At 43.9% G+C, this 12,249-nt stretch overlaps 1 protein-coding gene across 1 annotated transcript in view; it reads right to left on the bottom strand.

Moving 5' to 3' along the window:
* Gle1 (nucleoporin GLE1) overlaps positions 1 to 12,249 on the bottom strand; it is a 30,219-nt gene that overhangs the window by 6,753 nt on the left and 11,217 nt on the right. Inside the window, exons 7-9 of the mRNA XM_070533768.1 lie at positions 11,230 to 11,349; positions 9,719 to 9,825; positions 5,224 to 5,430 (exon numbers count right to left, since the gene is read on the bottom strand). Of these exons, the coding sequence (XP_070389869.1) occupies positions 5,224 to 5,430; positions 9,719 to 9,825; positions 11,230 to 11,349 (434 nt within the window). The remainder of the gene's footprint in view (positions 1 to 5,223; positions 5,431 to 9,718; positions 9,826 to 11,229; positions 11,350 to 12,249) is intronic.

Raw genomic sequence — 12,249 nt, 5'->3', positions numbered from 1 at the left:
TGAGCAACAGTTTTCTTTCTCGCCACCTCTGCTACATGCCCACATGCGCACAAGCAGCACTTCTCTCTTATCTTATCATACCTCTCTCACTGTGCCACATGGCTATAGTGCACGTAGCTGATGAAGCTAGACCCACCCTGCGAGTTTGCCATCTCGGAGGCAAAGTCTAGCTACGCTGCACCACATATCGATGATGATGCTTGCGTGTAGCATTATAAAAAGCAGTGCCTCCAGTTCTCTTGTTCACTCTCCACACAGCTAGGCGTGACCTCCGAGATTGTGTGAAACCAGCACGAGCTGGCCAAGCCAAGCTGGTGGGCTCCCACAGCGGCGACGAGAGCCAACGTTTACAGATACTTCCTTATCCGTAAGTATATATATAAGTTGATGAGATCGCATTTGCCTGACCCAAACAGTCCCCAGAGAAAAATGTGGGGACTTTTTTGTTACGAAACCTAGCCTCTGTTGCGCCTCTAAATGTGCCTTTGCATAAATAACAAGGAGGACAACGTACTTTGCTTCGTTGCCTGAATGTTCATCCGAACAGGATCATAGTGGCCGATAGAATGTGTAATGGCAAGGCATCAATCTTTTGTCGTCAGTGGTTGGCGCGTGCCACTGGGGTGCACATAACACAAGGTTTGTTGCTTTGCATTGTACCTTCAGTGCTAAGCCAGTGGCACAACCTTCGGCGATCGAAGGAGTACATGCCACATAGGCAAGCTCGGTGCATGCACCACCCAGCCATGAACAAATGCTTCAGTATAATCTGCCACTGAATATCTAACACTAAACAATTTTGCAATAACAACATGCCATTATTCATTGGTCTGTGGCGGCTAAAGCAGCATCTACCTAAGCCCCCTTTCCTGCGCTTTGCACCAGGTCACTTCTCTCCTTGGCATGGTGTCAGGCACAGTGGCGAAACCCTCCGTGCCAACCATGGTGGCAAAACATAGGAAAAAAAAAAGGAACAGGCACTGTAGAAGTGAAAGGGGGAAATGGTATAATAATGCAGAAACATAACGAAAGGGTAAAAGTAAAAAAAAATAATTGAAACATGCCATTCAAACATAGGACGCTGCAGTCACAAGCAGAACACATGCTGAGGTGCCGAGAAAGCCGAATGGAGAGCTGACTTATTCCGAAGCATTTATCTGCTGCCATGTAGTGCAGTTAGGCTAGGGACGAACAATGTATAGCATGCCCTCCTCCCTTGTACGGAAGTACCTAGGGAAAGGCAGATTTCGAGGAGCAAATGAACCCACATGTCTCTCATGCTATTCATGCATGCGCACAATGGTGGGGAAAATGTGCGAAAGAAGGTCCTATCACAGTGGAGCCATGACAACTGCGAGGCCACGAGAGAGTGGCAGATTAAACAGTTTCATTTTCACAGGCCGAACACGTCCGCATATAGAGCTGACAGTGTTTCTGGCGCTGTGCCAAGTTCTGTCGGCGGTATACTTCAACAGGTTTGTGAAATCTTGCAATAGTGAAACCATCACCGACAGTCACGAAGGTAGCCAGCGCACCATGTTGTGTGCCACGTGCTGCTCAAACACGATAGACTTTGTTTGCATAGCAGCGTACTAGCTGATCCCTATGACTGTGTCGCTGTTTCGCCGGTTTCACGACAACATGGACAAGTGGGAAGAGGAAGCAAAAGAACATCATATTGGAGCAGAAGAAGTCTATTAAAGCCTGTCACGTCATATGCTAAAATGCTGTGTGCTACACACACCAGAGAGCCTTTGCTGTTGTTTCATTAAAATTTCAACACATGCTCGGCTGTGTAGCGGCTCGGCGGGCCGTTGAGCCGTAATCTTCTTTGCATGTTCAAGGTTGCGCACACCACTGGACATATAGTGCAGTAAAGGGCACCAGTTGATATAACGAAGTAATTTCTGCTTCCCCTTCAACTTTGTCATAATGAGGATCGAATGTACTACGAGATACAACTCAACAATTGGAACGTCACTACAGCTGAACAAACTGGTCTTGACATAACAGGAGACACAAACATAACATCATTTTGTCAACACAATCATATTACCAGAATGTCGCAACACAAGCATCGATTGGCAGGTGGCTTCATGTGCAAGCTACGCTCTGCAGTTAAATGCACCAATAGTGAACAGTAGAAATATCCTGTTGAAAATGCCAAGCAAAAGAATAAGAACATTGCTCATTTATAATAACCTCCAGCTTAGTGGCACACCTGATAGATCAAATGAAGAGGTGCACGCCCCTACCAGAGGGTTGCCTCAGCAGTGTTCGCCTGTGCAACCGCCTACAATGGAGCGTGTTGGAACTGGTGGCTCCAACACTTGGCAATACGTCACGAGCAACAGTGGACTGCTTATAAGCGCCACTGCATCTTTTGCCATTTCACCCCTGATGGAGAAGCCAGACAGGCTCCAACATGTAAGGTTGCCATTAAATTTTGTTCAGGTTTACTTCAGTTTCATTCAGTTGGCCCACGCGCTGTGCAGACGAGACACTTGCCTCATGGCCACTGCTGGTGAATGCCCAACCAAAATGAACAAACACGAAAATCATGCGCAGATGGCACAGTGGTCGAGTATTTTATATGTTAAAGGGACCAACAACCGATTTTTAGGGACCCAGTTTTTTATGGTGCAACGCAAAGCTCACCCTCGTTAGTATTTACACCTGCAGCTGTTACTTCCAAAGGCGCGTGGATTGTCGATTGTCAAAGCAGAATTTGTCGATTTGAGCAGCCTTGAAAAAAGTAAGAGCCCCTTATCCAGCAATGCTCAGAGGTGAGAGCGATATCGAGAGCGTGCCTCGCAAATTGTGAAAGCTGCCCATTGTTCTGCTTACACAGGAGTGAGTGTAACTGTGGTTAACAACATACATTTTGACCTTTTCAACCACTTTTGAACATAAAAAGCTGGTGCAATAAGTTTACGTTGTTGTACAGACATTTCTTATATTTGTAACGCGTTTTCCCCCCAAGTATACGCCTACATCATGGTTGGCTAGCCCCTGTCATCATGGTTCTTTCTTTAGAAGAGTGAAGCCAACTCATTGAAAATGAAGGCAAAGGCAGCGCCACTTTTCTGCTCACTACAAACAAAGGCTTATCTGCACATTGTAAGTCAGTAAAAACAAATAACAATAAAAAGTATACGGCATTTCAATACTAATACAAAGACCAGAGACCGTGTACACTAGTAGAAGGTGACGTGGTGGACCTCTTATGCAGCTTCATGTTTTTGTCGTGTGGAGCACCGAAGGTCATATTTCGCGACTTTAGTGATGAATTACAAGATATAAATCCACGTTTAATGAGAATAACATGGCTCATTTTAGAAACTACGATAGGGCATACTTCTGCCAACGGGGTTATCTCGATTCACGTTCTGAGCTGTCTTTCTCTTTAATGTCTGTCTCTTTAAAGCAGTATCATTAAGGGTGTGCGAACACTCGAGTATTACTGAACAGGTTAGGGAACACGCAAATAATTCGATTCGCGAGTCGAATATCTACTATTCGATTTTTCGACATATTCGATGAGGAGGCCCGTGCAGTGTCACAGGTCGCGTGGACTGCGGAAGCCCTCGTGCTCGATATACCGCCACCTCGTTTTCGGCGCAAAAGGAGCGCCGAGCATGCCGCGGGCCCCAGCTGACGTGGTAGCAGACTTTGTGTCAATGCGAGCGCTCCCCGATGTGTGCACGCGATAGACACGTGGATCGTGTTGAATACGCGGTGACAAACTTCATGCTGCTTCAACAGCCATCAATCCAACCCACATGATCGCAGGGCCGATCACTAAAATGAGCCACCCGTACGAACGCAGCGGTAGGCATTCCGCGACGGCTTGCGGCCCACTGTACCACTACGGCCACAATGCCTCAGCCATTAGGCTTAATCGGCACCGCTTCACCGGGCGTCGGCGACTAAGATTACGGTTTAATGCCGAATTGACACAAATCTATTCATAGCAGCCGCGCAACCGCCAGAAAGCCGACAAACCGCTTCGCAAATGAAAGCGAATGCAGGGAAGAGCAACAAAGTTGTTTACGGCTGCCATCTTTAAGGCACACCGTATGGTGGCCTCTTGCTCCAGACGCCATTCCTCGACGCACATCAACCTCTTTGTGTAGCTTTGAGCAATCTGCCGCAAGGCTAGCTTTGGATTGGCGCGACAGTGCCACGGCGGGTTGCATGCATTTGCACGGACGGCGTGGATGAACGAGGAGGATTGGGGGAGGGGGTTAGAGAGAGAGAGAGCATGGCGCGAACTTGCCATGACCCGCTAGATTTCAAAATCTGACCGGTGGCAAATAACGCCTGACAATGAAACGGCGCAAGCCGTGCCTGCTCTTTATCGTCGCCACCGGCTATGTGCGGAACAATGATTGAGTCACGTGATATCAGCGCAGACCTTTTGTCTCTTGCGGAGATTGGCCTTGCAATAACCTGCCTGACGTAAAATTGGGACAGCCATTCTGTATTTTGGATAAAAACTGGAAAGCAGTAGTCTATGCAATAACTAAAAGATTGCCGCAAAGCACAAGTTTACTATTAAACTGAGAACATCATTAACATTCAGTACAACAGAACAGCACCAATTCATTGGTTTCAGAGAAAAAAAAAAGAGCTATTGATTACATGCAACAGAGATCCTATTGGTAAAAAAAAAAAAAATAATTTTCCAGACCTTCATATACTGGAACTGAGTTGTAATCTGTACTGGCCTACTAATTTGTTGTTTCCTTTCATAAGAGTAGACCGTACTGTATGTCTTTATTTTTATTTACATATTCTTATTATGCAATGCTAGGAGGCTCCCGAGCATGAACAGCACCTGTTCTCTTGCCCAAAACTTGTAAGCATTAAAATTTGTGAAAATTTTTCTAATTTCAATTTGGTATTTAGCTTTCTTCTTTAGCTATTTTTTTTTCTTGATCCGTTTAGACATTTGGTTCGAAGTCTACAATTTGGTATTCACAAACCTCTCGTTAACATTCAAGTTTTGATTTCCAGAGCCCAATCGAACAAAAGTGCTGGAATGTGAGAATTAAACAGCCAATCAATGTTCCTATACTTCTGAGAGTAATTTGCGAATGGCATTTCCATTCTTCAACAAGGGGGCACTTGGAACACTTTGATTCAGTGCAAGCAGGTCTGACAACAACTTTGAGAGTCTAATAATGCGAAGAGAGAGGCACCAAACATGCAGTCACTCACCACAATCTTCTCCGCAAGCCTGTCGAGGCAGAAACGCAGGGCCAGCGGATGCGACGTGGTCGACACTGTGCGAGGCCCAGACTTGAAGGGCTTGCCCGACAGCAGGGAGCTCAGCTGCTCGAGCTTCTCCTTTACCGAGCTCGAAGTGGCCAGCGCGTTCACAGGGATTGTGACTGCCTTCAGAAGGTCAAAGCAGTACTTCTTGTGCTGGTCCCAGAAAAATGGAATAAGAAAAAAAAAGAAGGAATAAGAGAAAAAGAGAAGGCATGGGTATGAACAAGCCATCAGCTGGCTAACAGAAATATTGAACAGAACAAACTCACTTCAATAAGCATCAGGTTGTGCAAATGAGACATCAACAATGCCCACACATTTCGGTTTATTCGGTTTACTTCCCAAAGCAATGGCGCAGCTATGCGGGACATAGTAAAGGGCTCTGGATTAATTTAGACTATCTGGCGTCTTTTAACCTTTGGGTGCCATTCCATAGATAACTTGGGCACCCACCCTCGCACGACCCCTGCTACTCCTGAGCATACGTGTTTTATGTTTTCAGTACACTCCTGGCCTCTCCAGAAGCAACTCATGCCAAAAATGACATTGCACACCAGTTGTGTCTTAATGTTGTCACTTTGTCACGGCAGGCAGCCATGTAACAGGTCCATCCTGACTTTAAGAGACTACGAGACTTACGGATGTGAATTATGAATCAGAAGAAACTGACGACAGAGAACCAGTTTCTATGTACCATAAAATATCCACCGAGACAAGAGAGAGAGAGAGAGAGAGAGAGAAAAAAAAAAAACCGGCTGGGACTGTGTATCGGAGGAGCAGTCGTGGCCATGACCAGCATGGCCTGTTTGTCCGTCTGGATTACGGCAGACAAATAAACTTAGGAACTGTTCACCCATACTGAAATGGGAGAAAGTGGCGACAAAAAGCAAGCATCTATGCAGCAGGAAATGTCCAGTGAACCAACACGCGAAAAGAACTGGCAGGGGCTGTGTAGAAGTCGCAAAAAGAAACTTGGCATTCAAAGGGTTAATATGCTCTTAAAGCTCACTAGGTCCACAAGCATTCTTGCATGTTGCCACCACTGAAGTGTGCCCATTACGCTTAAGAACTGAACCTGCGACTGTACTCATGCTCAGCATTAGAAGGCATGGCAAAACACTTGTCCACTGTAATAGATAAAGTTCAGTTAACAAAGGATTAAGCTTAACAGACGATCAGTGGAGCTAGACTCTATTTTCTCACTTAGAGGCTGAACTGCTTCGTGGCTACAATAGGCCACAGGAGCCATGGGCAGATAGAGCTTGATACACTTGGTAGGTATGATTCAAGGCACTGCTGCTTAGCATGTCATCAGAAAAATTACAATTCCTCTAACTGACTCAGTGCAACAGGACAATAAAAAAGTCCCAAACTACTGTTTTTAGACAGCCATAATAAATGTATTGAAACTAACTGCAACAGCATGTGTAATGCTATTGAAAGTTCGAACAATGCTCGGCCAAAAATGTATCCATGTCACACTAAAGAAGTGGTCAATGTGCTATAATGCCCGCCAGTAGACTTTTTCCAGTTAATCCACACATTTTCGTTAGCTAGTCAACACTGGCTTGCATACCAAAACACTGCAGCTACTCATGCGCTGTACTTACGAATACTGTGCTGTACTGACCCCATCTGCAATGACTTGAGTGCAAGAACATGTGGTATGGTGAACAAAAGCATGAAAATTATCTGCTGATGTTGTTAAACTTTGTTATTACAAACAGTGCAAATTATGTTGCTACGGCTAGAACACATTAGGTTAACTTGCATAAAGAAATTAAAATATCAAGTGGAGGAAACACACAATGTGGGCAAAAATGCAAACACATCTAGGAAGTGTGACAAATGGGCAATGTACAGATGTACAGTGCCCATTTGTCACTTGATGAACTGCCAGTGTCATTGGGATTTCTGTGTTTCATCCTTCCTCTAGGGAAATCATACATGACCAAGTAGCAAATGACAACTGGTGTGCTGTAATGTCCACCATGTGTGTCCAGTGCAATTCAACATATCCATAAGGAGCCCACGATGTGGGTGTTGCCTAAAAAAAATATTCTTAAGCTTATCATAATAAATTACCCAGAGTGGCCAAAATGATTTATTTGTAAGCATTAGTCAGTGGCATGCATTATGGAAATGATTGTTTATATATACTAGTACAATATAATTCAAAAGAGTTAATGAATCAGTATGGTACAAAAGGCAGCCAGTGTAGGTGTCCAGCAAGCCTCCAGCCCATGTCATTAAATGACAAGCGAATTACGTGGGCTATTAATTCCAGAATGCCAAAACACCAATCCACACGATGCAAAATCAAAACAACTTTATTACCTTTATTTCTAGCCACAGGGAGTACATTAGCACGCACGCACATGCGCATGCACGCGCGCGCGCGCGCACACACACACACACACACACACACACACACACACACACACACACACACACACACACACACACACACACACACACACACACACACACACACACACACACACACACACACACTTATTGTGGTCATACATTGATTAGTATATTTGCTGAGTGATCCACAACTGGAACTGCTTAAAATTAGCTTGTCAAAAACACTACCACAGGTTTTGCATGAAATTTCCAGCGTGTAAATAAGCATTATGAGATATCAAACTTGATATAAAAAATGATATACTACACAGCCTTGGTGGGCTTATATGCTTGGCTAAACTGCCCATTTGCCCTTTTCAACACATGCCTGTCTGTTTTCTCTTTGTCCATCCTTCACACCTATGTCTCTCATATATTCCTCCAACTCTCATATTTGTAAGAGCCCTGCTTCAATAGTGAACACTGCTCTTTTTTTACATTTCTGGTGTCAATCAAAGACACTGGTCAAACAGATTTGCTACAACTGAAACATTTTATTTTGACTGCTGTGCCTATATTTTGGACCCTGTCTCCAAAGCAATAAACATAATTTATGGCCCACATCCTTCCACAACATCTGTAATTTCCAGCGATGGTAGCACAGCCATACATTACCTAGCTGACATGGCTTGGCAATAATTTGTTACCATAGTGAAGAAGACTGAAGCACTTTTTAAGCCATGAAAATGTGCAACAGAAAGGCAAACCTTACCGCTCCTCAACAAAACAATTGAGGGACATCTGGAAAGACAAGCACCATTGCTGCTTCTCAAAAAGGACAATAAAGAAAAGAAAATGAGAATAGAAAGGTTGTTGATGACCATTCTTTTGAAAAACAAGTTAGTGGTACTGTAGCAATGATAACCAAGCCACACAGTGAAAGAACCTTTACAAGAAACCACTTCAGTATACTTTAGTCATTATGTTTCAGTTTAAACATTTGATCACTACACATCAACACTGGCAAAGTGCATTATAAGTCACCTCAAGCATTTGTAATTCATTTGAAGCTCACAGTTTGAAGGAAAGCAGCATTCAATAAACACCCCATCTATAAACCCTGGCTGATACAAAACAAATGCCAAAGTGGACCACAAATTCCTGTGTTAGGTTCATATTTGCCTTAAGGGGATCCTACCCTTTGGCAGTAATTACACAGAATTGCCACGGAGTAAAGTTTTGTGACATCGCCAAAAAACAAGTGATAGTTTAGCAATAGTACTAATGCAGCTTTAATTTATAGGCTACTAGAATGGTGTCACAGACAACTGGATGTAATCTTCGCTGTGTTACAGTGACAGAACAATTATACTTATGGGAGGAGTGTAAAACACAAAAGCACAATTAACTCAAATCAACAACAACAAAGTACAAATGCGGCTGGCATTCTGATTAGTGACAGAAACTCATTTTTCATGGGATGGTGTCCTACTAAACGGATGTTTAGCAGGAAGATGTTTGATTGTTGATGGTATTGTGTGGCACACACTCTAACATAGCAGGCTATAATGTCACTGCCAAGACACAAATTCCAATTTCTTTTTCTTTTCTTTAAATATTGGCTTGTGTTTATCACTTATGCTCTTTCTGCACATTATAACTGCTCATTTTCCTTCACAAAAGTTTTGCTGCAAATGTAGTGTTCCTGTTTGCGTATTGCCTTCATGTGCCTCATCTCATTACACTACTGTATTTCAAGTCTATAGCCTGTAACAGCTAGCCAAATTTCTTTTTTTGGAAACTCAAGTTCATTTAAAAAAAGATTTTGAACGAGATGCAGGTGCGCAGCAACTGATAGTAGTATCTACAAAAGAGCCTCTCAAATCAACCCGTAAGTGCAACTCCAGTGTGCTTAACTGTATAAGGGGTCAGCGAAATGTGAAAAGTATCAGAGCAAAAATGCAATCTCTGTAGATATACAGAGCGCGTTGACCTTCTTTCTACAGGGAAAGCCATGGATCGTGGATGCAAGCTCATCTCATTGTGGTGCCAAAAGAGAGCCAGACCAGTACGTGGAATCAGCTTCACTTACTGTTTTGTCTTGGGTGAGCTCTTTGTAAGAAGCCTGCCACTGTTCGAGTCTGTCCAAAATGCTGGCGTGCCTCTTCAGCTGGCTGGTTTCCACCTGGCTCATGTTTCCTGCAGTTGACAATAGAAACACCAGCATCAAAATACTATACCATTCAGAAAAATAAAATGAAGAAATAAACAAAATAGCAGTTCCACCCGAAAGGCAATGCACCGAATGTGACAGCAGATTAGTGGATAGCTATATGAAGTAAACGTAGGCATACAAACTAAATTAACAAACACGGTGTCATCGCGCACAAGTAAACATGCACACATCTCGCGCGACGACTGCGGAAAATCGCCGTCAAAATGGTGGATTGAGGGAGCACGGCAGGAGGAGCGAGCAAACTGAATTTCGTGGTGCCTCTCGCTTCAATGCACACTAAGCGGCGAGAACACAGTGCGGTGCAGACTCTGTACACTTCACAGATGGCTTTCAAGATGCAGCGGCACGACCAGGTCACCTGGAGTAGAATGCGCCCCTCCTCCCTACCATACCCCGAAAGCCTTGCGCGTGACAAAAGGTGCCGCACTTTCTCCCCACTTTCCTCCGTTGTGTGTGCGCAAGACTGAACCGTGATTGCCGACTCACCCTTGCATGCTTTACTTGCAAATACAGCATACGCCATGCGGCGGCGACGATTTTATCGCCATTTGACTTTAATACAGAACTTGGCGGCGACAGCAGAAATGCGCCTGGATTGTCTGTATAATTGCTATCGCAATAAAACAAAGGCCAAGCAGCTGTGGTGCAGTTAAATGTGTGCAGATGCAAGCACCACTCTGTTTTGGGTTGCACATGTAGGCTGTGAAATAAATTTTTCTGGCACCCATGGTGTCTAAACTCTTACTTGCTGTAGTAAGTAACGAGCTTCTTTATCATGAAAAGAACACTGAGGCAAAGATATACAGTATGCGACGAGCTGATACAGGTTTGAATAATGAGCAACACTGCATATTCCACAAACAAAACGTGAACATAAATATCCATGCAGAAGCTTGCTGTGCGAGGTCTCAGATGTAGTAGTTGAGGACTGGACTAACAAACAGGAACCCGGAGGCCCGGGTTCGATTCCCACCCACATTGAAATTTACCATATCTTCATTTCAAAGCATTAATTTATTTTGTTTACCAGAAACTCTCTGAAAAATGTAACATCAATCTGAGCATTTCTGACGTGTTTTTACTCTTTGCGGCAGTGGCCATTTTTGGTACCATCGCTTGATCACGTCAGCTTTTCTGCCTCATGGGGCGTATAATGCTTTCATATTAATAAAAGTGGTATTGCTGAGCTTTGGTTTGACATCTTGCCATGCTGTTCACGCTTGCGGGGTAGTGAGAAACGAGTATGAAACAACCACAAAATACGAAAAATGTGCTCAATGAGGTTGTTTTGCACAGAATGAAAATGAAAGTGACACGAGCAAGCATAAGGGAAATTGGAACAGCAAACTTTGACAGCCTCCACTTACCTGGCGATGGTGCCAGCGGTTGAGCGCTGGTGTCTGCTTCTGGCACGCATGCCTCTATGTCTTTTGCCTTCTGCACAGCCTCTTGCTTCTGCGCCGCAATTCCTTTCTTGGTGGCTTGCTCTGCACACGTAAAGAGCAGTTCATGAGTCAATGAAACCGCCACATGTGTGGCAACAATGCTGACGACTGTACGTAAGTTTTGAAATTAGTGCTCAGGAATGAACCACATTGTGATCTGCTATTTTGGCACAACCATCTGCTAACCTTATGGCTGTTGAAAAAATTTGACAGATGCCTGCCCTTTTCTCTTTATTTTCTTCCTAATCTGGGCATAATGATAATATGCATGCCCCTGGCACACAATTTTATCTTGTTCATCACTACTGGTTTTCTTTTGGTGTTTAAACTTGCTTTCTGTATTTATGCAGGCACATGCATTATCTGGAGCTAGCACTTTTGTGTGCAAAGTTTCTCTACTGTACTGTTTATCATAGCATTGAAAAACCATAGATGCAACAGGCAACAACACAGGCTGCAGCAACATGCCCTGGCAAGTCGAAGGTTATGCTATACAGTCAAGTCTGGATACAACAAAAATAATTGCACAAAGTGTGTTCGCTACATCAGCAGTTCGTTATAATAGAGATCTTTCTCAAAACTACCGACAAAAAATTGATTAAGACACAGAAAAGATACTTTATTAACAAAAATGATGTGCACAGCACTTACTGGAAGAAATCAGCGAGGTTAAGTAATGTAAACCACACACTATCACTCTTTAAGTTCAAGCTTCGACAGTCATAGGTGAGGCCCCTAACCACTGGAGGGCACTGTTATCATTTCTCTAGTTTCTTGGTCACTTTCACCACTGGAGCCCCCCATTCCAGTTAAGTTTTCTCCTCTCTGGCAACTGCTTCATTAGAGAAGCTCTCAGATCGACATTTACACTATCGTCTGCAGCAGCAGCACTGATTGCTGTACTGGCAACCTTCAATCAAGCTGTAAACCTTTCCATAAAAA

The sequence above is a fragment of the Dermacentor albipictus genome, chromosome 2 (genome assembly GCF_038994185.2).
Source record: "Dermacentor albipictus isolate Rhodes 1998 colony chromosome 2, USDA_Dalb.pri_finalv2, whole genome shotgun sequence".
NCBI lineage: Eukaryota > Metazoa > Arthropoda > Arachnida > Ixodida > Ixodidae > Dermacentor > Dermacentor albipictus.
This window is presented reverse-complemented; position numbering and strand designations above follow the sequence as displayed.